At 43.1% G+C, this 27,099-nt stretch overlaps 1 protein-coding gene across 4 annotated transcripts in view; it reads left to right on the top strand.

Moving 5' to 3' along the window:
• ARHGAP24 (Rho GTPase activating protein 24) overlaps nucleotides 1-27,099 on the top strand; it is a 160,527-nt gene that overhangs the window by 33,214 nt on the left and 100,214 nt on the right. For 3 of the 4 annotated variants that reach the window (XM_021396478.1, XM_021396475.1, XM_021396474.1), the window contains exon 3: nucleotides 25,053-25,140. In XM_021396478.1, coding sequence (XP_021252153.1) covers nucleotides 25,053-25,140 — 88 coding nt within the window. Of the gene's footprint in view, nucleotides 1-6,664; nucleotides 6,681-25,052; nucleotides 25,141-27,099 lie in introns of those variants that run through there. The other variant, XM_021396481.1, reaches the window with a different exon arrangement.

Here is a 27,099-nt window from a genome sequence, read left to right as displayed (position 1 = left end):
GCTGTTGTTTATTCTGTTACCTAAAAGTTGGTGAGTACTTCATCAGCCTTCTCTGTGCATTTTAGCAGTTAATATCCTTTTGCCATTCCAGTAAAATTCTGAAAGTCAAGAGAATAATGAAAAGATGAGTCTGCCTGCTTATGTGGTGTGCACTGCGGCTCCAGTTCATTTTCCACAGCCACTTGGGGAAACAACTACATGTTTCCAAGCTTCTGTATCTTTACTCAGACTGAGCTGGGAAATTAGTTTTCAGTAAATATTTTTTGAATAGAACAAAACTAACGCCCTCATGGCAACGATGGAGAATGCTAGCAATGACCCATGCGTGCATTCAGAGCTAAAGCTCTCAAGTATGCTACCATGTGTTGTACAAACTGTGCAGTTAGACTTAGCCAGCAGCTGGTGCTAGACTGGAAAAGAGAGGCACTTGAATAAGATGTAAACTAGGCAACTGCCTAATTTTAGTTCTTGGTGGCCAAAGCGTCTGCTTATCCCAAATGTTCACTGCACTGCCTCTGCTGTTCTTTCTCATACCAAGGTGCAAAATCCTATGAGCTCTGAAGTGAAGTTGAACCTACGTGTGCTTCAGTACTTTTCATGGACAAGCTGGGACAAAGCTGCTCTTCCATACTGGGGTCAGGTTTGGGAGAGCTGATCTGTCTGTAACTCTCTCTCCAGTCTTGCATGTACCATCTTGGCCTCTCTACTTTTTTTAGCCCCTGCTTATGTGGTGGGGTCCGCAGCAGCAGGAGAGGGAGTTTTTCTCTTTCCACTTCACTCCGTTGCCTGCTGGATGACAAGTGCTCTTCTGGTGGATGCTAAGGAGTGTGTATTTAACAGGTTAATGGGGTTGTGTGGAGAGGAGTGAGAAGGGCTCTCATGGCTTCTGCTGGTTAAAAGTACACCTGAGCTTATGCTGTGGTCATTGTTGCTGATTATCTTCTTACCACCAACTTCCCTTCTGAAGGACGGTTGATCTAAATTGCTAATTGTGCCAATGGTTATTGCAAGCTCCCATACAGTGCATGCCTTCTGTTGTTCATTAGGACACTAGTGATCTGCTCAAGAAGTTTCAGCTGCTTGGAGGAGAGAAGCAGAAGAAGCGATGTGACCTTGACTAAGGAGAGCACTTAAGATAATGACTCATAATGTGTTTTGAAACCTGCCTGATCAGATTCAGGGACGTTTGGTCAGCTCCAAACCCGGAGCTGTTGTAGTTAGCTTTTAACTTATTGAGCTCAAGATGTGCAAAACTTCAATTGTGCTGTGTTATCTTGTGCAGACCATGTTTCAAGGAATTCTGGGTGCTTGCTCATTTTCTCACAGCTGTTGCTGTAGTAACCAAGGACTGATTCTCTAGAATTTTTTCAGCAGCATTTGTTCACCTCCTCTGATCTCAGATTTGTGCAGCTGGGATGTATAAATGCTTTTCTGCGTGTACATGATGAAAAGTGAGCTGGATCCTATGCAAACTCAGACACTGAAACGGTGGATCAAGGCACACCGTATAACATTCATGCCGTGGGAAAAAAAAATGCTTCCTGAATACGTTGCTTCTTAGGGCCTTTGGGTTGCCATGTGCTCCCTTATTAGTTGAGGTACGTTTCAAATCCCTTGGTACAGAACAAATTCCAGAGAATGGCCATCCCAGGTGGTATTTGTGTTGGCAGCCTCAGAACAGGGGCTGAGGGCTGAATGCTAACAGAAGCAGCTAAAATTAACGTCCAGTGCTGGAGGGACATCCTTGTTAACAGACTTGCAGCACAAAAGTTGAACAAAAGCACTCTCTGTTACTGCTTGGGCTGCAGAATAAAACTCATTAAAACCCTTCATTGCCTCCGCAACTGTCCACAAAGGGCTCCTGCTCTGAGTAGTTGCAGCATCTCCAAGAAAAAGCAAATGCTTTTAACTTTTGAATACTGACCGTAAGCGGTTAAGCAGTACTGAGGACCTCCATAGACACAGGCATGAGTTTTGGAAGCCCACCTATGTGAACTGAGCATTACTGCAATGTGTTTGTCATGGAGGTGCTGGAAAACAGACAGGAGGCTGTGATTAAGTAATGGCCCGATGCTTCATTGGGCTGATGGTTCATTAGGCTGATGTATGGACATTTACTGGAGCAGGGAGTGGATCTCAGAAGACTCATCTTCTATGACCACTCAGCTGTGTTGGCTTCCATATGTAGGTTGTGATTCAAACCTGGGTCTTCTCACCTGCCCCTGCAGCAAGGTGCAAAAGAAGTGAATGAGCAGCCTGGAAAAAGTGTGAAAGTAGTTAGACGTATTAGAGCCTGGGAAAGGTGAGGGAGACTTGCAGGTTTTCTCCTGTTCCTCTTTTGCCTTTTCATCACTTGAAGTGTAGAAAAGAAAAAGGTTAATATTTATGGAGAGAGAGGATATTGTAGAAAATTGGGCAGTGTCATTCCTTTTCAAGTTACTCTTCACCACTTTGCTGCCAGGTGTTAAGGTGCCAGACTTTCTCCCTGGGCTTACAAAAGATGGTGTCCTGTTGTGTACCGGCAATAACTGAAACTGTCTAGCTTTTGCAAGTCAAGAATATATATAACACCTTGTTTATATCCTGTGTTTCTCCCTCTTTTTTTTTTCCTGCAAGCTAAGTTTTTGCTTGCTTCACTTTATGGTAAAATCTGTTGTCTGGTATTAGTTGTAAGTCTTGTTAGTAATTCCACGAAAAAGATCAAAAAAAGGAGGTGAATCTGTTTTCATGGTTCCTTGCATAGATGTTTCTAAGAGCAGTGAGACCTGCAGGGCTTGGATGAGGCAAAGGGTAGCGTTGGGCAAATTGAAGTTACTGTGCTACTGCCTTCCTGGTGCTTCTCCAGGTACTTAAGCTCATCTGAAATTGCCTTTAAGTGGAGGTGTGTGAATTTCCATATGCTGCCAAAACTCTTCTGTCCCCAGCTACCTTGCCAGCAATGGGAAGCTACGTGGGAGTGAGACTTAGCAAGATGTAAGTAATAGTGGACTGCTAAAGGTATGGTTGTTGGTATGAGAATTCACAGGTTAGTCTGGAAGAAGTTGAGCGTTAGATTTCATTCGCAGTCTAGGAAATAAAACATTTATGTTGTACTTAACTTGCCTCGGATCAACAGGAGATCTTTTTCCTTTTGCTTCCTGGGTTTGATTGTTATTCCAGGTGTGTCTTAATTTTCTTTATGTATTTATATAATGTCACTTATATATCAGTGCTATCTGAGAAAAAGAAGTATTACCACAACTGAAAAATAAAACATGCAGAGACTCTGTGTGTCAGCCTTTTTGATATACTGAAGTTTTTGGCTTATAATTTTATGGCAAATTGCCTCACTTTTGCTTAGTTACCCTGAGGTGGGCGTGAGGGGTAAAGTGTACAATAAATCTTTAGCACTTCATAATGCAACAGTAAGAAGAAATGCTTACTGTGTGTTATCTTCCTGCTGGCTTGCACCAGGGCAAGAGTAAAACCAACCGTTTTATGACGAGAGGAATGAGATGCAGCTGGGGTTCATGTACCTTGTGCTGAGGAGATGCTGGAGGAGATGTGGAATTTTTTCCCTTAGAACAGTCTCCAAATTCTACTGTGCAGCACTTCTTGCAGTGAAGACTGAAAGGGGGCAGGTTTTTAGGATCAGTGCATTATGGCCCTTTGAGTTAGATGATGTTTCTCACAGGCACATGGATGTGTTGGATTGCAAGGAACAGATATTGCCCAATTTCAAAAACATCTGTATGAGGCAGCATTTGTTTTAACCTATTCAGTGTAATGTCTGATCTAGTGGACAGTGACTATTTTGATGTCCCTTTGCTTCATTGGGAAAATGTAACCTGTTGACTGAGTGAAGAGAATATCTTCTGTGAGTTCCCCATGGGCTGGTTTCATGTTTAAATCGGAGAATTTAGCATTGTGAGGTAAGCTAATTAAGCTATTCAGCTGGCATCAAGGAAACACAAAGTAGGAAAACAAAGATGCCCACTCTTGGCTTACACTGGTAACACTGCTGTATTCTTGCGCTGTCTTGATATGGTGATTTTCTTAGTAAACAATGATGCTGAATGAAGTAGTATTTCCTGTGAAGTGTTAAATTAACCTAGCAGATCTTTGTTCTGCTTAATTGTTGCTGCTTTTCATGTTATGACAGCATTGGGACTTCTCAGTTGCTTTTGTCCTGATGAAAATACCAATGTAGTGTTTAAAGTATCTGTCTGTGTGCTGCTGTTCTTTGGAGTGGCTATGAGCAGGGAGACTTTGGAGAGGGGTTAAATGTGTGCATGCAGAGCTGTGCTGTCTCTTTCCACTGTGGAGCCTGAATGTGTTGCTGTGGGAGTTTGGAGGCAAGTGTAAGCTCTGGGGCCTTGGGAAGGAGGGTGAAGTGGTAGAGAGGCCTGAATGAGAAACAGTACTGCAAACTCAAAGAAGTGGAGGGAAGAGCCCACAAAATGAGTGGCTGGGGAGCAGGATAGGGATTTTGTAGAGGTATGGGGAGGCAGAGCTGAACTTGGAGGACTTAAGGAGCTGTGAAGATGTTAATTAATCTGTTAACCACTGTGCTTCCCATTCTGTTTTCTTCAGAGGGTAATTACTTGCTTGCATTATTCTGCCTGGCTCAGCTTGTGAGACATAGCCTACATCTGCAAATAGCATTAAATTCAGTGTTTGGCTTGCAGAACTTCATCATAAAGGACTGTATCCACTATTGTTTTTTAATCCTAAGGCAGTTTGCAGTGGAGCTCAGGAAGATCTGCTCTGTGGATGGCACAGGGACAAAGGGGTTTTTTTTTTTTGCAGAATGCTCTCCAGGTCTCAGTGTGTAGATGCTTCTACACTGGTGTTTGACAATAGAACAATGTTAAGTAAACCAGGCAACAAAATGCGAAAGGATTTGAGATTTTAAAACAGGCAAAAATCATATGTACTATCAGTGCTGATGCCAGCAATGGAACAACCAGCTGCTGAAAAATGAAACAAGCAAAAGGCAGAAAGAAAGAAATAAACGATTTTCCTGTGAACTGCATCCAGCATCCCCAGTGTGCTGCAAACATTCAGGAAGAGCATAATGGCTTTTTGTATAGGGTGGATGCTATCCAGAGAACAATTAGAATCATAGAATGAGCTAGGTTGGAAAAAGACCTACAAGATCATCCAGTCCAACCATCCACCTACCACCAATAACCCCACTAAACCATGTCTCTCAACGCTATATCTAAATGTTTCTTGAACACCTCCAGGGACAGTGACTCAACCACTTCCCTGGGCAGCCCATTCCAGCGCCTGAACACTCTTTCAGAAAAGTAGTATTTCCTAATGTCCAGCCTAAATCTCCCCTGGTGCAACTTGAGGCCATTCCCCCTCATCCTGTCACTAGTTACACAAGAGAAGAGGCTGACCCCCAGCTCACTACAACCTCCCTTCAGGTAGTTACAGAGAGCGATGAGGTCTCCCCTGAGCCTCCTCTTCTCCAGACTGAACAATCCCAGCTCCCTCAGCCGCTCCTCATAAGGCCTGTGCTCCAGACCCCTCACCAGCTTCGTCACCCTCCTCTGAACACGCTCCAGGGCCTCAATGTCTTTTTTGCAGTGAGGGGCCCAAAACTGGACACAGTACTTGAGGTGGGGCCTCACCAGGGCTGAGTACAGAGGGAGAATGACTTCCCTACTCCTACTGGCAACACTGTTCCTGATACAAGCCAGGATGCCATTGGCCTTCTTGGCCACCCGGGCACACTGCTGGCTCATGCTCAGCCGAGCGTCGACTAATACCCCTAGGTCCGTTTCCTCCATACAACTTTCCAGCCACTCTGCCCCAAGCCTGTAGCGTTGCCTGGGGTTGTTGTGGCCAAAGTGCAGGACCTGGCACTTGGTTTTGTTGAACCTCATCCCATTGGCTTCAGCCCAGAGATCCAGCCTGTCCAGATCTCTCTGTAGGGCCTCTCTACCCCCAGGCAGATCGACACTTCCTGCCAGCTTGGTGTCGTCTGCAAACTTACTGAGGGTGCTCTCAATGCCCTCATCCAGGTCATTAATTAAGATATTGAAGAGGACAGGCCCCAGCACCGACCCCTGGGGAACACCACTCATGACCGGTCGCCAGCTGGATTTAACTCCATTCACCACCACTCTCTGGGCCTAGCCCTTCAGCCAGCTCCTTACCCAGCAGAGGGTGTACCTGTCCAAGCCACGGGCTGCTATTGCTGCATATGGTGGAGTTCCTCTGTGTGTTGTAGACAGCGAGAAGGTGGACTAGCAGATGTGGCTGTTGACCACCTGCACAGATGATTTGGGCACTGTGTGCCTAGCAGCAGTGAGTGGCAGAGTCCTGAGCAGAAAGTTGCATCCATCTGCTTTGCGAGAGTTGCCTACAAGAATGAATGCAGGAAGGTGACCTCCTCATCTCACCTGACCCAAAGGTCACATTGGATTAAGGAAATGTTTTCTCCACCTAAATCAATTTCAGGAGGAGACACCTAATGAGTGCAGTTCTCTGAAATTTGGAAAACCTGCCCATGGGTACTGCTGATGCAGAGTTCTCAGGTCACAGCTGCGTCACCTGGAGAAGGGAAAGGCATTATTGCCTGCCCTTCTCATTGTGAGGTTTAGAAGAGAGAGGAAGGAGCTGTTGGGAAGAGATGCAGACTTGGCTTTGGTGGTTGGGTTTGGAGCAGCAGTGAAGCTGAGCTGAAGGTGGGGCAAGAGACAGTTTTTGGCAAGCTTCACAAAGAGAAGAGCTAACACTTAAAAGACTCTTTTAAAAAGAAAATGTTGAAGATGAAGTTGGTACTTTAATGCAACTAAGTTCAAGATGAGTCTTTTGACATACTATCTGAAGTGTGAGACTACTGGATGCTTTGAAGCCCCCAGTTCACTTTGCTTTCCAGATGAATTCAGTGTGTTTCTGTGGGCTCTCACCAAGAAAACCTAAGTTTCTGGGTATAAGCCATTTGAAGTGCAGAGCCTGGAAAAACACTGGAAATTAATTTAGAGCAGTTTTGAGCAGTAGGCAGAGAATGGGGGTGAATGCCCCATCCTTGGAGGCTTTCAAAGCCAGGGCAGCCTGATTCGGTGGGTGGCTGCTAGCCCACAGCAGGGAGTTGTGTTTCTATAGTTTCTATAATTCTATGCTTTGGTCTTGCTGGTTCGCAGTGAAAGCAAAGGAGATGCCTAAGCTGTGAGGTTACTGGATGAGTGCATGTACAGGCCTCTTACATGCATGTCATGATCGCTGGGATGAAAAAGTGCTTGATGGTATTGAGGGGGTTGTAGCAGTAAGAAACTGGAGGTGCTGACAGCAGTGTGAATCTGAGGGCAAGCAGGGAAAGGCAACCTGAGGAAGACTTAGGCTTACTGCTGCTGTGTGTAATTGAGAAACATAAGCACAGTATGGCCCAGAGGAATTGTAAGGAATATACGTAGTTCTTTGCTTTCCTGAGAGACAACAGACATTCCATCACTTCACTGAGTCTAAGTACAGTTTTCTTAAATGTATTGTGCTAACTTTCCAAATGTATATAAATACCTTACTCTCTGTCTGCTGAAAAAGCTAACATATTTTTGGTTTCTTTATCTGGGTGGTGGTGACTTGTTCGAAAATTCTACAATCATTTTCATTTCAGGCTACTTAGTTCGCAACGATTGTTACATTAGTGAAAAAATACCTTAAACCAGATTATAGGAGCAGACCCTGGGTTTTTAATTTATTTAAAAAAAGTTGTTCACAGGTGGTTAAGTACTTCTCCAGGCTCCTGGCAGCATGGCATGGCTTGGAACAGACCCTGGCATTCCCTGCCAAGTGGGGCACCTGCAGTGCATCCCCAGGGCTCCTCAGGTGGGTGGCTGGGGATGTCTTGGATGGCACAAAAACTGGGTAAGTTCTGAGCAGCATCTTCAGCTTTTTTGTTATGCTGGGCAGTGGTGGCAAAACAAACTGTAATGACTGAGATCAGTTCCCCAGCATCAGTGTGTGCCAGGCAGAATGCCCATGATGGCTATTTTTCTGGGGATTTCTGCTAATAATTTTCCCTTTTTCAAGAAACATGGGAGCAGAAAGGACACAGCTTGGGTTGTGTCGTCATGGAGATGGAATCTGCATGGGGAATGTCAACCTAGCTGGCTGTGCACCAGTGAAGGGGCTGTGTGCTGACACAGAGCTGGGTGCAGGTGACAATTGTGTATAGGGAGGTACAGGTGCTTGTTATTTGCCTTCCCAGCTCATTTTCCTCAGCTGTGCAAGGTCCAGCTCCTTGCCCTGCCATGCATGAGCAGTGTAGCTACTGTGCAGTTCCCTTTCTGATGTGTTCTCAAGGCAGAGGCATCTATTCTCCAAAAATATTAAATATTAGGCAGTTATGCACTTTTGAACATGCTTGGTGGTGGAGGAGGAATAAGACCACAGGTGAGCATGGGATGCAAAAGCTTCACAGTCTTTTGTGGGGAGAGACTGAGTATCCCAAAAGGAAAAGCTGAGGTTGGCAATTTTGAGATGTTTTCCAGTTATCCACAGTTAGTTTTGGTGTGTGGATAATCACTGAAGAATATCATACAATGTGAATGTAAGCAGGTAGAGATATCGTTGTGAATAGAACTTAAAAAGAAGTTTGAATTATTTTGAAAATACCTATCTGTAAGTTGTGCCAGCAGAGGTTCAGATTGGGTTTTCAGTAGAAGTCTGTAGAAAGTTTTGTGATGAAGAAGGGGCATTAAGCGTCCTGTGACGGCAGAGAATCAAGGGCAGTGTGTCATATCAAGAGAGACTGCGCACAAACTGTCATCATTCGTTGCTGCTGGCTTTTAATATCTAGGCTTTCAGTGGTAGAAATGGCCTTTATAAAAAGCTGCTTCCAAACACAGATCTGAATACGTTCAGAGCCTGGCTGTGCTTTGTGGAGTTGCGAAGAAGTGTGGATGTTGCCTTCGCTGTGGTCAATAGGTGTGTGAATGCGTGTCAGAAGTGGGAAATGGGTTATGCTATGGCTGTACTTTGGGATAATGCTGTCTGCCATAGCAGGGTGTCTGGGATTTGTGCTGTGGCTGCTGGAGGTGACGTGAGGAGAGCTGTAATTGTCTTAAGGACAAGTAAAATGGCATTTATCTTATTCCTAAATTAACATTGAATGGAATAACAGGGAGCAGATAGTATGAGTGTGAAGTGTTTGCATGTAGGTCATAATCTTAAGTGTTTCTTAAGAGCTGGCATCTGTGGGAATTGCATAATGGTGCTGGGATTAATTCAGTCCCTTGCCATTAGGCAAGTCCAGGGCAGCACCTCTTCATTTCCTTGGGGTGAGCCTGCTGCCTTAGGGGAGGGTGAATGACTGATTTGGCTGTGTTCATCCTCTCGCAGTGCAACATGAGCTGCGTAGGCAAGGAAAATTGTCGGAGTAGTGCCGGATCCCTGCCTTTGCCTAATGTCTCAATCTCTGGAAATATGCGTTCTTCAAGTCCTAGCTTAGGTCATAGGCGAAAGTGAGCTGTTTGTGGATGTTAGTGCTGTGGTATTGGAGACTGGTGGAGCTTTGTTCCCACAGATTCACCAGCCAGGCAAGGAGAGAGGAGAATTAGTGCTGTGCAAAGATTTTATTTCATATAGTCCTAGGGTAACAGGGGATGTGGCTTTGGGATGGAGATCTTTTAGCAGAGGCATGTTAAGGAAGCCCTCTCCAGTGCTGTGTATATTTGGTGCAGGAGCCTGCTCACTTAATTTCTTGGGAGAGGAGTGGACAAGAAGCTAACATTCAAATGTATTACTATTTATTCTAACCTTGAATTATTTTTAACCTTTATGGAAATTCAGTGTATTGCTTAAAATGCAAGGAGTAGAGCAGAACTTTCACTGTTCATTTGTACAGGAATTTTCTCAGAAATGCTAATATCTTTAGTGTCAGCCAAACTTTTCTGTAAGGAAGGTACCACCCCCATTGAATTCTACAGGATTGCTTCATCAAACCATAAAACACAATTCCTTACCTCAAGAACCTCACAGAATGGCTTGTGTCTGAAAGGACATCAAAGGTCATCTAGTTCCAACTCCCATGAGTTTTCCAGAACAATCTCCCATGTCTCATATAATTAAGACAAAGAGTGTAGGTAGCGTGGTGGCTCCCAAAAATTTTGGATCAAGAGAAGAGCAGTCCCAATAAACTGAGACAATGGTTGGTGTTCATCTTCTGCAGTGTGAAATACACCTTGCTGGAGTGGGAAGGATGTAGATCATCCACTTGTATTTGGACTGCCAGCTGAGGAGATTTGGACTCAGACAGCCTTCTGTTTGCTTACAGTAACTTACCTGAATGGAAAATCAAGCTTTTGATAAAACCAAGGTGTGGCATGATTGGATTTGAAGTGCTCAGCTGGTTACACTGACTGTATGTATCACGAGGCTGCTTTTGGGAATGAGTTGAGCCCTTAAAATTACTTAGCAGAATCAGGGCTCATTATAAAGCAGTGGATAATCAAAATACACCAATATATGACATTAATTATGGGAGAATCAAAATCATCTTCATTTGAAGAAAGCACTCAATCATATGGAAATTTTCTACTTTAGCAAGGCTCTGTGAAATTCAGCTAGAAACTCTTAGAGGATGTACTGAGCTGCCTGCTGCACTGGCAAACAAAATCTTGAGTTTCAGCAATGGCTTGGATTTGGAGGAGGGGTCTTTTAGACAGTTGAATTTGTATTTTACTGTTTTCCTCATAAAATGTGCATTTTTGAAAATGTGGTATGTAATATCTTTAGAATCTGAAGCTTAAGGATAGGCAGTGACTAGAACTTTGTCGTGTTTCTGTTCCAGAATTACTGTTGGGGTGATTAGCCTGGCCTCATGTGATGTTGTCTTGGAAATTCACTTCCAGCTATCAGCTCCTTCAGCTGGTTGTTCATCTGTAGGAGATGTTACAGAGCTTGATCCTTATTACTTAAACAGAGTTCACCTTGTGGTTGGCTTTTCATGCTTAAAATGTTGCTCTTGAATGCTGTTTCTTAATGAAGAGAAGCTTTATTGGCAGTGGTTATTATGAGTTACTCTCATCATAAGGAATTTGTCTTTTTGTTGGACACATGACTAAAACATTATGCTAGGCTCCTGTGTTTTGGGGCTCAGGAAAGGTATGAAACTGATTTTTTTGGCTTGCAGAATACCTACGGAGAGGCTTGTTTTTGGGTTTGGCTAATTATGGGGGATGTGACTAAGCCTGTCCCATGTTCAGTGTTTGTTACTTGTTGCCATGTTGCAGCTTCTGATGCAGTGGGTGTTAAAGGGTGAAGAGGTGCAAACCAAACTGTTGAGTTATAGCTAGTGCTAGGAAGTGCCCTTCAGGTGGTCTGGACTTGAAGAAACTATTGTCAAACATTGAAGCTTTTGTCAAACATTCTTGTTACAGTCTCTTTTGCTGGAAAATTCATGGGAATGGGGTGACTGCCTGAGCACTGGCAGAGTGGAGGTGAGACTGAAGGACAGTGCGTTGCCATCTCTGTTCTCCTACCTGCGAAGATAGGTTCAGCCAAGGTGCATTGCTTGTAAAGGGTCATGTGGAACAAAAATAGTGACTAAATGTCAGATGTGGTGGCTGAGCTAGCAGGAGGCTGTTTTAGCCATAGACAACTGCTTGGTGTAGTGGGAGGAGGGACCCGGACGCATGTTAGATGCTGGGTGCCTGGCTGTGTTACGTGGAGAAAGGATGGAGGGGCACAGGTAAAGTACACCTGGGTATCAGAGGTTGTATTTCGATGAGTACAGCTCTTGATACTGGTGTATTACATGGCTCTACTTCTTTGTGTGTATTTAGTATCACACATTGAGTTGTGTTAAGAACCTTCTGCAGGAATGGAGGCCTTATTTTTGGTACCTGACTTTGCTGAGAAGCATTAGATGTATTTATTAGGTTTAATAATAATTCAATATGGAGAGAACAGAGATTCTGACAACATAAAGTGGTTATCTTCCAGATAGGAAATACAGGCTGTCTTCCACCTTGGTTTCTAACACCACAAAAGTATTCTTGCCTTCCAGCATTTGCTTCTGGCAATGAGTTTCTTGTAGCCAGTGTGGAAAGCAGGCAGCTTCACAGTGACACTTCCCCCTCAATGCGAGGTGAGGGTAACAAGCTGATAACTGGGCCTCGTCCTTGTAATCCCATGTAATCGCTTGATCTTGTCAGGAGGGAGTTCTTGTGCATTAACTAATCATGATATCGGGTCAGCGGTGGGTGGCTGAGGGAAGCAGCGCTTAGAGTGTAGGATAGAGAACACTTTGCTAAATGATGAAAATGTTGCTGTAACAATTCCCAAACTGTTAGGGATGTTAAGTAATGAAGTGATAATTGCTTTTGTCTACGTCTTGACCCTTGCACACTGTTCTGTGTTGTGGTGGGCTTCTTAATGATAGCTTTCTTTTCCTGTTGAAAGGGAATTTCAATGCTGTAGGTGGTCTGTGTCCATTAAAAAGGCTCATCATGGTGACTTTGGTCTCCCTTCCCTTTATTTACTTGGATCTGGTACAAGTGCTGCCTAGCTCCTCAAGTAACAAAATGAATAACTCATAGGGAGAGCCTTGTTAGTATTTCAATGCAAGCAGTTGAGTTCTTTTAGCCTATTAGTGCTTAAGAATAGCCTCCTCTAAGTCCATTACCTCAGGGATGAAAGCCGTATTTGCAGCTGAACGAGCAGCATGTACAACACCCTTTCTGCTACAGGGAGGTTTTGCTAGTTCTCCTCCAGGCAGTGTCTTGTGTGGTGGATGCAAGATGAATGACCTCAGGCTGCATTCTTGAAATCTCTTTGCTCCTCAGCTGCCAGTTGGAAAATGTTTCCATAGTAGACTCTCCCTCTCAAGCTCGAGCAGTCAGCCATGTGGGAATGCAACAGAAGCAGAGAACAAAGCCCATTGGGGCCCAATTGTTGGAACTAGCTGATCTTTGAGGTCCCTCCCAACCCAAGCCATTCTATGACTCTAAGTCTGCCAGGGCTTGGAACTACGCTCGGCACACCCAGGAGCGATGGCCGTAGCACAGACATGCACAGCAAAGCTGCATCCTGGAGGAGGGCAGGATTGGCTATTGGACTGGGGCTGTCCTACTTTCATATTACAGTCAAGTGCAGCTATCAGGCTTTGCTGTCTCAGTGAGTGGTTGGATGCCAAATGGCTCTGGGGTTAGGTGCAGGGGATTTGGCTACCCAGGCGCAATGCGGGTAGCAAAGCACATAGAACTGGCTGCACAGAGTTCAGTTTGAATCACCTTCTAGAGTGTTTTGATGTGGCCAGGCCTGGCCCAGCCTAAACTCTGGAAAAGGCCTTACTGTCCTTTTTTGATATCTACCGCCTGCTTGTCATAGAATCACAGAATCACTAAGGTTGGAAAGACCACTAAGATCATCCAGTCCAACCTCCAACCCATCCCCACCATGCCCACTAGCCATACCCCTCAGTGCCACATCTCCACGTTTCCTGAAAACCCCTGGGGAAGGTGACTCTACCATCTCTCTGGGCAGCCTGTGCCAGTGCCTCACTGCTCTTTCTAAGAAGGATTTTTTCATAATATCCAACTTGAACTTCCCCTGGTGCAATTGAGACTGTTACCTCTCGTCCTGTCAAACGTCCCTTTGTTGTAAATGCATTGCACAGGACAGTGGGGACCTGGACAGGCTGAAACTCTCCTGATGCTAGCATGATAGTAATAACAGTGGGCAGCAGAAACCTAAAAATCCTGCTAGTGTCTGTACATGAGACTGTGCCCCACCCTTGAGGCAGATATTGTGGCTGTCTCCATTTAATAATAGAGACAAGAATCCCATGAGGTGGATGGTGGCTGTCACTTGTTTGACTGGCAGATTTAAATGCTTCTTGGCTAGTTATGTCTTGAATATTTGTTACCGAGCAGCTGTGTCAGTTAAAATGCACTGAAACTTAGCCAGCAGGGCTGTGTACCAAGCATCACACAGGAGTGCTTGACAGTTTGATTGGTTTTTCCTAGACAATAAATCAGTTTGTTTGGAAGTCATTTTCTTTATTTTAAGCTCTTCTCGGTGCTTTTTAAATCTTTGCATAGATGGGAACACGAGCCTTTATCTTCCACTCAGGGGGGAGGTCATTAAATTGCAGTACAAATGTGCGTTTGAAGAAGAACATCTACTTGATCCCCTAGAGGGGAATAATATCTCAGCAGTTCATCTTCATCTCTCCTTTAAGGGAAAGAAAGAAAGCTTACATTGGAGTGATCGTGGATAGAAACTCTTCTTTTAAGGCTCTCAGCACTGGAATAGTTTCATAATGTGTTCAGTGTGTGTTGGGTCCGGTTGCATTAAGCGAGCTGTCCTGCTGCTTTTCTGTATTTCCTTGGTGACGTGGATGTAAAAATTACCACAGTTGTAATAGTTAACTAATGAGGAGAGTCCCAAAGTTATAAATATGAGATGACAATTGTCAGAATGGATGCTAACATTTTTACAACATAATTTGATCGATGTAACAGTTACAGCAGCAGCCTTGAATGGGATGCTTTTGTGAACAAGATGAATTATCTCAGCAAATACATTCATGTAAATGTTTTAAAATGGAAGACATGATAAATCTGTCTAGAGCCCATGTGCCGTAGAGCTGCCAAGCCTACCACCTGTTTAAGATTTTAATGACCTGTTCTTTATTTAACAGAAAAAGTCAAATTGTTGCTGTCATTAACCTTTGCTGAGACTTCCCTTATCTCAGGAGCTCTATGACAGCGTTCAGCACGAGCCTCTCAGTGGAGCAGCTCTGGTGCTTTAATTAGAATTGCAGCAAGCTGGCGAAGAGGACTATTAAATGGGAAATGTGCTTGCCTGCAGCTCAGCTATGGGAATGGGCTTTCTGTTCAAGTGGGGACGTGGCATTTGTCAGGAGCCCAAGGAGGCTCAAACTCATGTTGTGCTGTGAGATGGATGGGGAATCAGTTCCTTGGCAGTTTCTAACTGGGAAGTGATGCTTTTCTGAGGGTAAACCAAACATCTGCTAGGATTCTGTATTTCTGTGCATGTGAGAGAGAGCCTTTGTGAAGGCAGGAGCCAGGTAAGCACGTTAAGCCCTGTAGGCTGCTGTGCAGCCTGTGCATGACAGCCAATGTAATATCATTTCTGGGTTTATTTGGAAGGGTTGGTTTCCATGTTTCCTTGTTAGCTTTTCTGTGTGCTTATCTATGAGGACTGCCTTGCTTAGTGCATGGCCATGGAAAGCAGAGCTGACTTTGTTAACTTGGTGATACTTTGCGTGTTGACACCAGAAATACACTGCTGAAGTTTGTGCAGGGAATGGGCGTAGTCAATACCAGCTCCTGGTAGCAGTGTGGAGCATGTAGGATTAAAGACTTAAAGAATAATGTTTAAACTTTAAGTACCTTCATTGTGTTACTCCATCTTCAACAGATTTTGAAGCATCTTCTTCCAAGGACTCAAGTGTCAGATGGGAGTTGAGGAACCTTCCTATTTTTCTTCTGGTTGGCTACCAAACCCCGATTAGAGAGACAAAATTGATAGCTTTCATGAGCAGCCTCTCCATTTAAGACCCCATCTACTCTTGCTGCCTCCTGATCAGTTTCCCATGCTGATGCCTGTCTCCAGCTGCAGTCAACATGCTCAGGAGCTCTCAGCTTGCAAAAAAACCTGGCTGCTGCTGTTGGGGCTCTAGAGTAATCATCTTTACTGGAGAATTTGGTGGACTTATATAGATTTGATGTTGCTGTCTTACACTTTCACTTTGAAGAAAATGAATGTGCAACAAATTATGTGCTTCTAAAAAAAAATAAAAAAGCTTAACACAGGAGCTGTCTCTCTTTGAAACAGAGATTCCAAAGTGTTGACACCAGATGACTGATTGAAACTGTTTTGTCTTTTTAACAACAGCTCCAAGCAGGGAATGCTCCACTGGCCAGCATGCAATCAGTATGTTCCCAAAAAAGCTGGGGTTTTGTTTCTGCTCGCCTGCTGTGGGGGCTTGCTCTCAATTTCTCTTCTTACATAAACTGTGGTTCATCTTCCCCTCTGGCAAGGGATACTGCAGTCTCTCCTGTAGACCATGAAAACCTTCATGCATGTTTATATTTTGGTTGTTTATTAAAATAGGAGCACTGAATCTAAACTATTTATATTAATACTTAATGCACTGTGGAAGGGAGCAGCTGCTGCAGTGCAGTTCATTACGTTGGCCTCCAGTCACCCTGCACCTATTTTTACCTAAAGCTGTCTGGAACTTGGTGAGATCTCCCGACAGTGCTGCAGAAAGCCTGTCACGCTCTTATGGGAAAGTAAATCATCAAGGATGTTCTGGCACTTGCATATGGAACTTTTTAAAAAGCTATAGTAAACTCCTGTATAGATGGTTATACTGTACCTCCAGTGTCACTCAGTGAAAATCCAAATGATGGAAGTCATTTTTGTTTTCACTGAAGTCGATCCTATAATGAGACAGGATAATCTTGAAAAGGACTTATTTTTCTTGTATTTTTTTTTTTCCCCAAGGCATGTTTAATTAAACAAGGTGAGCAGCCCTGCAGCCCTTGGGGAAGGCTGGGCTGAGTCCTTGGGGCTGTTTGGGTGCGGCACTCAGTGTCATCAGGGCTTTGGGTGGGCTCTCCTATCATGGCCTTGTGCCTGAACTGGTGAGATAAGGGAGGGCTAGACAAGCCTTTTCTCCACATATATATACATATCTATATGTATTTTATGGAAAATGTGTGTGCCCAAAAATCTGAAGAAAACCAGAGCTGTGGGGATGTCCTGTTGGGTTGAAGGGATCAAGGCTGCTGCAGCCCACTGACATGCTGCTTCTCCCAAACTAGCTTCCACTCAACTTAGTACTGGTTTTGTAGCTGCTGAAATAAGGATGTATCTTTCTTCTTATGTGTCTGGTTATATAAGCATTGTGTTTGAAAAACATATGAAGCGATTGTGTTAATGAGCTGACCAATGCAAATGCAATGGAAAAATGCTTTCTTAAGCTGAAACCTGCAAAACCTTGGTCTGCAAAGCTCTTCCATCCCTTCCTTTCCAAATAAGAAAGCATTAAGGTAAATTTCACTCTAGCACCATGCAGTAACTCCCTGATGATGTTCAGATGTTTGATTTATGCTGTCTCTTTGTAAAAGCATGTTCTGGTTCATAAATACTTCTGTAATATGTGCTTTGCCCAGGAGTCCAGTCTTTAGGACATGTTCTGTCCTGCCAAAAACATCTGCTTTCCATGGAAAATTCAGTGTTTATATACCACCTTGGAGTTTCGTGTGGTGCATCCATACGGTATCATACAGTTTGCTTCACTTTCAATCAGCCAAAACTCTCTACTCAATATTTAAGTTGCGCATTAAAAATGTTTAAGGATACTTTTCAATGCCTAACTAAAACACCAGGAGGAAGAAACAACTACAGCTCATGCAGAAGCTATAGAAATGCATGATTCAGATCAGTTATAAAGATGAGAAACCCCCTGAGAAGCCTAGTTCTAAATTGGAAGCAGTGTTGCAGAATAGACAAAACAGACTAATATACTCTGAATTCAAAGAAACAGCTGAAAAGTAACCCACAAAATATGACTGTACAGACTGTACTGCATGAGAAGTGAATGGTCATAAGTGCATCAGGTTGTACTGCTTGAATAAGATGGAAGACACAACCTCTGGCTCCCTGAGATAGGTTTGTTGCAAATTTTGTCCTCCCTTAGACAAGGGCCAACTGGGCACCTTACACCAGATGCAGAGAAGCCCAATCATAGAATCATAGAATGAGCTAGGTTGGAAAAAGACCTACAAGATCATCCAGTCCAACCATCCACCTACCACCAATAACCCCACTAAACCATGTCTCTCAACGCTATATCTAAATGTTTCTTGAACACCTCCAGGGACGGTGACTCAACCACCTCCCTGGGCAGCCCATTCCAGCGCCTGAACACTCTTTCAGAAAAGTAGTATTTCCTAATGTCCAGCCTAAATCTTCCCTGGTGCAACTTGAGGCCATTCCCCCTCATCCTGTCACTAGTTACACAAGAGAAGAGGCTGACCCCCAGCTCACTACAACCTCCCTTCAGGTAGTTACAGAGAGCGATGAGGTCTCCCCTGAGCCTCCTCTTCTCCAGACTGAACAATCCCAGCTCCCTCAGCCGCTCCTCATAAGGCCTGTGCTCCAGACCCCTCACCAGCTTCGTCACCCTCCTCTGAACACGCTCCAGGGCCTCAATGTCTTTTTGGGCCCCTCACTGCAAAAACTGGACACAGTACTGGAGGTGGGGCCTCACCAGGGCTGAGTACAGAGGGAGAATGACTTCCCTACTCCTACTGGCAACACTGTTCCTGATACAAGCCAGGATGCCATTGGCCTTCTTGGCCACCCGGGCACACTGCTGGCTCATGCTCAGCCGAGCGTCGACTAATACCCCTAGGTCCGTTTCCTCCATACAACTTTCCAGCCACTCTGCCCCAAGCCTGTAGCGTTGCCTGGGGTTGTTGTGGCCAAAGTGCAGGACCTGGCACTTGGTTTTGTTGAACCTCATCCCATTGGCTTCAGCCCAGAGATCCAGCCTGTCCAGATCTCTCTGTAGGGCCTCTCTACCCCCAGGCAGATCGACACTTCCTGCCAGCTTGGTGTCGTCTGCAAACTTACTGAGGGTGCTCTCAATGCCTCAAGATGTGTAAATTGTGCCTGTGTGGTAGTTGCAGTATGTAAGCCATGCTTATAAAGCGTTTATTATGTAGACAAAATATAAACAACGTATAGATATTAAAACAGCAAGCAATGTAGACATTAAAAAACAAAACCCAAAACTTGCAGGAGAAGGTGTACCTTTGCTGTTAATTCCTAATACTTTTTTCATGTGAAACTGTGGTTTGTTCTTTAATAAAAACTGAAAAATGATAACTCATATAGGATAGATAAACTCCACTGGAATGTTCTTGGTAGTCAAAAGGAAACAAGAATATTTGCAGAGGAAAGAGAAGAAATGGGGTCAGTGGGATCATGTTCTCATTTTCAAGTCTCTGCCACCTTTCTTAGCACTTGCTATAAAACTTTAATGAGGTAATCTGTTGCAATTTCAACCTCTATTACTTACTGACCTGGAAGCACTATTTCTGTGAGCAGGATGCATGGCAGTGCATAGCTTTCTTGGAAGAGAGCTGTGCGTGTTGGAATTGTAAATGATTTCACTTCTTAAAGTCAGCCTGGACGTCCATAAAGCAAACAAAACCCAAACAAACTGATTTGAATCATAGATGTATTGCCTTACTGTGCATTTGGAAGACTGTGGTGCTGGAGACTTGACAGTCCCCACGCTGTGTTTTCGGCTGCTTCCTGTTTCTCGTCCTATTCATGCTGGACCTATGCAACAGAGGTAGTTTCTGTTAATAGTTAAAAACTACTACTCACACTTGATTTTTCAGTTTAGAAATGGCATTCTTGTCTTTTGAGTAGGTTGTACAAGAACAGACTGCTATGAGTTACTATAAGCAAGGCTGTTAATGTGAGCTAAGCCAAAAAGAAGCGCTGAAGAGCAAAGATGGAAAAAGGGTGTGACTCCTAGATTAGAGAGTCTTGGAAGCGTTACATAATTTCTGAGGGCCAGCAGCACTTTGACTTCACTGCAGCATGTGCCTGACCATGGTTTTAGTCACTGTTTCGTTATAGTTTACCTGGCAGTGCTTGTTAGTGTAACCGTAAGTGGCAGTAAAAGGAGGTTTCTACAGGTGCTGCACCAGTGTGATTGCACGGCTCCCATATGTCTCTGAAATGCTCTTCTGTCCCACTGGGTAGCATTTGACTTTTTTGGTGCTCTCTGATTCTCATCTGGTACCTCTTGTGGTAAGACAGCCTGCTCTGAAAGCCATCTGTAATGATGCAGTGGTTTATTATTTTTTTGTTTGTTTGTTTTATTTTCTGACATGGTATTGTAGTGTTTCTACAGATTCTTAGATTATTTTCCCCTCTAAATTAATCTTCCTGCAATGTGAAAGCATAACTCAGTATGAGTCCCAGCAAAGCACATGATGATTAGTAGCGTTCTGGTAATTTTAAATGTTTTTCTTTCCATTGTGGACTTGATCCTTTCAGTCAATTGTGGCCAGTCAGCCAAGGAGAGAGAATAAATTATCTCCACTTTACCCTTGCATGCAGTAATGACTGGTTCCCCACCTTTTCAAAATGAGTTAAATCAAAATGGCATAGAAAACTCAATTTTAAAGCACCCCCCATTTTTTTTTGATTTCTGCCTCTGCATCCTAACTTGAAAAATAGTTGGCTCAGTATTTAATGACTGACTTGGTTTTAACCACCTAGTCACATACGCTGCATTATCTCTCAGTACTGCTGTTTCTGTCAAGCCTGTCACCGGAGAGCTCCACATATACATGTGTGGCCACACTTTAAATTTTTCTCCTGCCAGGTAAGAGCAAATTAGGCAACAAAGTCATTCATTTGGCCTACCTATTCTTAATGCTAGAAATCAGTAAATTTTCTTTGCAAAAGAGGTTTGTATAATGAGCCTTGATCCTCAGTGGTTCCGATGCAAGAGGAACATGGTGGTTTATTGGCTTTTTTCTTTGGTGGTAAAACAAATAGTGAGAGAAAGGCTCTATCTAATAATAAGCTAGACCTTTACTAGCATGAAGGCTCTACTAGAGGTAAGATTTTTCTGTAATTGCCTGTCCTCTACAGTAGCTCCTTAATGTTCAGTCATATTGTTGTCAATAGAGTAAAATCTAATGAATGTAATGAAATTGATGCATCTAATTATGTGCTGGGGAATGATCTTAGCAAAAACTCCTGAGTGCTTAAACTTGGTCCTAATTACCCCTCAGGTGGGAGCAGACCTGGCTTGCCCCCAGCTCCCTACTGGTTGCCTTATATCCCTTGGTGACGAGCTTGGAAAGAAAACAAAATCACTGCTGGAGGAACTGCACTTCTGACAGAAGCTAGTGATGTACAGTTGAATAAGCTCATTCATTAAGGAGAAGCTGGGACAGGGTGCGTAGAAGTGTTAAAGCTTATCTAGATGCTGCGGAAAATCTGCTTTGGATTGGTAAGCTGCTTCATACTAATCCATGATCTGTCTGAAACCACTTAGGATAGCGGGCAGAATTTAGAGATGGGAAGACAGCACATTAAGGTTTGCTTTCAGCAGTAAGGGAGCAGTCAGTGCTGAGAAGTAAACATAGAAAGAGGAGAAAGCTTGTAATAACTCCAGATGTTTGAGGTATAGTCAGGAAATGGCCACTCGTGTCTCTTGCCCTTGCAGTAGAAATAAACTCCAGAGGCACACAGTGTGCATGAGGCTCTGTTTTTAGGCGAATGTAGTTTCCTGTGGTGTTACAGCTCTATTTGGTGAGAGCTTCCTTTCTCTTGGGGAACAAAACAGAGATTTTCTAGTGGGTGCTCAAGGCAAGATTGTTTTTTTTTCTTGAGGAAAAATATCTCTGAGGCACTGAACCCTGAAGTGAAATATGTGGCAGGAGAGAAAGGTAAAAATATCTTTGAAAAATACCATAATTGCATCCTGGTAGAATTGACAACTCTCTTGGTGTTATGTTAGAATAGGTGTTTCGGTGCTCGCTTCTAAGCTGACAGTACATGCTGTATCAACGACTTCAGAAGTCAGTTTGCTTCTCAATTAGGAAATTAAGCATTGAACTTAAATTTTTAACTTTGCGTGGAGGAAAGGTCTTTTCAGTACTTTAGGGCAATTTCTGGGAACTAAATGGCAATTTTCGTTCTTCAGCATAAACAAACGGGAATAATGTATTAACATAGTGGTAGGAGAAAATGTCAAACGCAATGGAATTTATGCCAGAAGAATGCAGTGCTGACTACTGACTGAATTTTATTCAACCAACTCTTTTGCACTTTCTTTGTCCCTGCCTGTGTTTGCTCCTGGTGTGTTACATTCTCCCCTCCTTGGCATGCCTTTACTACAACAGCACTTCTGTTTTTTTTCGCGGAGCATGTGCAAAACTATAAATGGCTGCAACAGCTGCAGGGCAGTGGCTGCATCACCTACGGTAATAGTACTACTGCCAGAGATTGGTTGGCTTATCTGCTGTAAAACCCCATCGTACTCAGAGAACATCTGGTTCCTTCCTTCTCTTACAGTAACTGTAGCTTATGTGACTGTAACTTGCTATTGGTGTCATGTTGCTTTCATGTGTGCAGGAATTCTGACATTCTGTACATTTTATAGTGATAGTTCAGAACATTCATATTCAGTAAAACTTCTTTCATTACGTAGTGTGTGCTAGTGACTTGAAACACATGACACACTTGGGGAATAGGAGATCCCCCTAAAGAACTACTTTGCACTTAAATTGGAGAAGAGCATTTTGGTAGGCTCAGAGTATTGCTGGCAGGGAGCAGTATGAGCGTTCACTTGACTTGAGCTGTGATTAAAAGCTTTGAAGCTTGGTTGCAGTAACTACCCTACTGTAAAATTATTACCAAGTAATTGCAGCAAATTAACCAATAGAAGAGAGTTGTGGGACTGCAACAGGTATAAAACCCTCAAAAACTTTGGTGCCAAACCATTGCCAGCACTTCTGTGATGCGGTTAACCAACCCCTAGCAGCAGGCAACAAGAAATAGGATTTGTAAAGATCCTCTGTGTTAACTGACAGTGGATAAGTTACCAGAGAATTCCTGGGAGGTTTCCTATGAAAGAAGAAAAACAAAGAAAAACAGGATAAATAAACTCAGCACTTGATTGCAAGATGAAATATATCAAAGATTAATAAAATCTAAGTTGGAAAGGCAGAGGAACACCTGACATGAATGACCACTGATAATGTGGACTTAAAGAATGATAGAATCATACAGGTTGGAAAAGACCTATAAGATCACCAAGTCCAACCCCCACCCACCCCACAATATCCCTCAGTGTCGCATCTCTATGGTTCTTGAACCCCTCTAGGCACAGTGACTGCACTGTCTCTCTGGGCAGCTTGTGCTAGTGCATCACCACTCTTTCTGAGAAAAATATTTTTCCAAATGTCCAACCTGACTTCTCGAGTAGTTTTTTGTGATGGGTGGCAGGAAGCGAATGAACTGGATTAGAATAAATACCAAAAACATATTTGGGCAAGAAAGCAGCCAAGTTCTTCATGTACCTATGTGCTTCTTGAGTGAAATCCCTTTGGAGGTATTTAAAAATTAGGTATTTTTAGCTGCTAGTCTGCATCTTAGAGAGCACGGGAGCTCCTTGTCCCATGAGCTTCCCTGAGAAAAATCTGGTGCTTCATGAACGCTGATGCAGAAAAAGTCTGCTGTGGGAAATGAAGCTCAAACAGGGCTGGGGAAGCAATGCAACAGTAAGACAACAAACCAGGTTGCTTTGCTGGCCTGTGGAGTGCAGCGTATGAAGCAGAAATATTACCTGCCGTCTAGCCGTCACAATACACTTGTGGTAGCTGTCCTTGTCCCTTCTTCCATACTTCCATGTGGCACTCATCTGCTGAGTGGTGCCGGAGTGTTGCAGTCTGCACTGTGAGGTGTTTAGCTGATTTGAATGATTTGCTGAGCATGATGTGAAACTTGCTAATTTTGAAATGCTTACATGCACTAATACCCACGTCACAACATTGCTTTTCCTATGGAAACCACCTTCATATTTTATGTGCAAATGAGCATCTCGTACAATGTCTAAGGCTTTAGAGCTGCTTTTCTCTATATACGAAGAAGAGCTAAAGGTGGAAAAAAAAATAAACTTTATCTGGCTGAACCTTCACAACTCTGTGCCAACCTGCACTGCTTGGTTTATCCAAGCAGTAAGGTTGGGGCTGATGCTTCATATCAGGGAAGTTCTGCATGGGGAAGGTGGACAGATGGGTGTGAAAGCAGACAGAGAAGTGAGAGAGCTCTCTTAGGCTTTCCCCACTGGTCTGTTGAATCCAGGTGCAGATTGTTCAACTATTTTTTTAATTTAAATAATGCATGTGTATATATACAAACATGCATGTATTTCACATACTTTATTTCCTGTAATAGATATAAAAATAGTAAAATAAATTATCACTTGAGTACATGCTTTCTTTCTAAACCACAATAATATCTTACATGGCATTGGTGTCAGGGATCCCTTTATACTAATTTAGATGTCATGTGGGATTTAGGCTTCACCTCTTAGTAGATGGAATGTTACATCTGTGAAATGAAGGAGATGAAGTTATAAATATTATGACTGTTTTCTTCTCGTGTTCTCAAAAATCTGTCATTGTGACAACTCACTGTGAAGTAAATATTGAAAGGATTTTACATCAAAGAATGGTAAAGCATCACATCCCATTGTAATGAGACCGCAGCATGTGTGCTGCTAATGAGCGCGCAGACAAGTTAAGTGCAATTTTCATTTACTGTCTCATAAATTGATTTGTTTACAGTGCTGCTGGCTAGGTGTTAATCTCATGTTTTTGTTTAATTGAATAACACGGTGTGTAATTATCCAGAGTGTGTTTTCTGTATTCACGGACGCAAGCTCCTGAGCCCCTGAAAGCTGCTCTAGAGCGAATGCTGGTTGCAGGAATGAGGGAAAACATCTTTGAGATGAGCTGCTGGGCCTGGGTGCCTACTGCTTTTAGAATACATCTGTACACGGGGTGAGCAACGAGTGGCTGCTGCCAACACAGCCTCTGTTTCCCCTGCTCTCAGTAAAAGGTGTTGTGAGGTTGTGGGGTGTGCTCTTTGGTGAGAAGAGTACTTTTCTCTCTTTAACTTAATACTCTCATTCTAGGAATTGTAAATACTTCTGCTCTTAAGGAAGGTCACAGCAATGAATGGTAGATATTGGAATATGCCTGCAGCACAAGTGTAATCAGAACAAAAATCTTCGTAGTACCAAAAACCGAAGAGATGGAAAAAAACCTGAAGCCATTATTGAATGCCTTAGTTAATGAAGGTGGTCTATGATTGTTGGCTTTGACATAATCCCACACTCAGTCTTTGGAAGTTAGCTGCATAGGAGCAACAGCATGTGCATGTGTCCCCCAGTCACAATGAAAAGGAACATTTGTCTATCACAAGCAAGGCAGTCGTTCTGATCTTGTATGTGATGTTGTTTTCTTTCTTAGGGTGCTATCTTTCTGCCTGGCAACAGAGTAATTGAGCACCCCTGCAATGAAGAGAGTCCAGGAAAGTTCCTTTTTGAAGTTGTTCCAGGTAGGATATTCTATTGCTTGTAAAGACTTTGCAGTTGTGTTCTCAGTGACGAATGGCTGCATCTGTTCAGGCAGAACAGAAGCTGAAGGTGATTAATGATTCAATTAAAGAAAAAAAATTGGTTAATTTGTTAATACTTTCATTCATTTTTTTTCCCCTGCATACCTCTGGGCAATGCAGGAAAACAATCTGGTTTTTATTTGTCAATGTAAACTATGATTGCTGTGCTGCTGGGTTCGTGGCATCGAGCAGAAATTACGGCAGTACGAGTGGGTTTTGTAATTATTTGAAGTAGTATTGGTTGTTATAGAATGGAGCCTCCAGTGGTAACAGAAGGATCAGTAGCTTGGTACAAACAGCTTCTCACTACTGCGTGTATGCTGATGGCACCAGTACGATCATCTGACACTGCTGCCTCCACCCTGTGGGTGGATAAATTGACTGAACACCACCAAACTTTGCTGCTTTGAAACCCTAAACTTGTTTTTAATGTTTTTTTTTTTTTTTTTTTTTTTTTTCTGGAGGTGGATTTGTCTAAAGAACATCCTTCTGCCAACTGAGTGCTAATCCTGAGTGTGTATATTATTGGAGCAATTTGTGAATGGTCTCCGCATCTGGTTAGATCACCGTGTTTATTCAGTATATTCTCTTAATCCTCATATTACCTGCTAGTATACTTTCCAATTGTAGCTATTTAAAAAGATAAATTGAGGATAACGTTTATGGAAAAAGATCTTTGTGGTCTTGCTCTTAAACTGGAGAATGTCAAGTTACAAGCTTGGCTGTCCTCAGCAAAGCATGGTGATTTTTGTATATTGTAGAAGTGCAAGAAGTGTGAAATAGACTCAGAGTGAAGAGAGCGGTCACTCAGAAGGTAAGGAGGAGCAGAGCAAAGTGGAATTTGCAGACACAGCTCTACACAAAGTGCCTCTATTTTTCTTTTTATATATTTAGTGAGGAATTTGTTTATGAAAGCTATGTGCAATGAAGGGTAAGTATGCCAAGAAAACAAGCATCGTATCTGTTTGTGAGGTTTCCTTAGCACTCACCCCAGCTTGAGTTGATCATATTTTAAACCAGGTTCTCTTTTTTTGTGTACTGAAGTAAACCTGTGGATAACTTCACAGGTCTGGTGTTGGCTAAAGTCTTGATTCCACTGAGAATTAAGAGTTATTCTGAAGTGCTTTTTAAAGTCTACTCGCTCTTTCGTCAGGTTAAATAATTTGGGACATGGGCTGCTATCAGTGTTTATCTAGTAGTGTTTTTTGCTTTTTTTTGCTTAGTTCTGAGTATGAGATTTTGAATGTGTGTAGGGTAGTACCAGTATATTTATTGTTTGCCCCTTGCTGGTAACTGCAGCTCTAGCAGCTGATACTGGAGCAGTTCTCCTAATGCTATGAGGAAAAAAGTTTGGTTTAGGGGAGTTGAAAATGAAATTGAGACCTGGGCTGACCAGGAAGGCAGATCAGTGCCTGAGGGAATGTTGTCAGTGGATGTCAAATAGAGATGAAACAAGTTTTCCTCCTGTTGTTGTCACCATTGCTCCTTAAGGCCAGCATTGTCAGCATTTTGCAACGGAGCTGTTTGTCATCAGGATGCTTGCACTTGACTCATAAAAGTCAGTTTTAGAGGTAGACAGCAACAACTGGATGTAGTTTATTGGATGTAATTGAGAAAAATATATTGCAGACAAGGTTTTCTTCAACCTTTGTTCACTTTTATGTGAGAGAACAGCTACACAGCAGCAAGATGTGTTTGCAGGGTTTTTAACTATGTCAGCCTAACTACACCTTGTGTGAAACGTATGGCACTGAGGCTCGCTCTCTTCTTGGAACTGTGTTCTATAATCCTGAAGGCAGTAGTGACAAGTCCTCTTTTTGTCTGTCGCATCTGGGGGTGGCCTGAAAACTTGTGTTTGTTGGTAATACATGCAAATTATTTTGGGAATGTATGTGGGAG

Source organism: Numida meleagris, chromosome 4, assembly GCF_002078875.1.
Source record: "Numida meleagris isolate 19003 breed g44 Domestic line chromosome 4, NumMel1.0, whole genome shotgun sequence".
NCBI classification, from domain to species: Eukaryota; Metazoa; Chordata; class Aves; order Galliformes; family Numididae; genus Numida; species Numida meleagris.
Note: the sequence above shows the minus strand (reverse complement) of the source record. Positions and strands in the feature narration are given on the sequence as shown.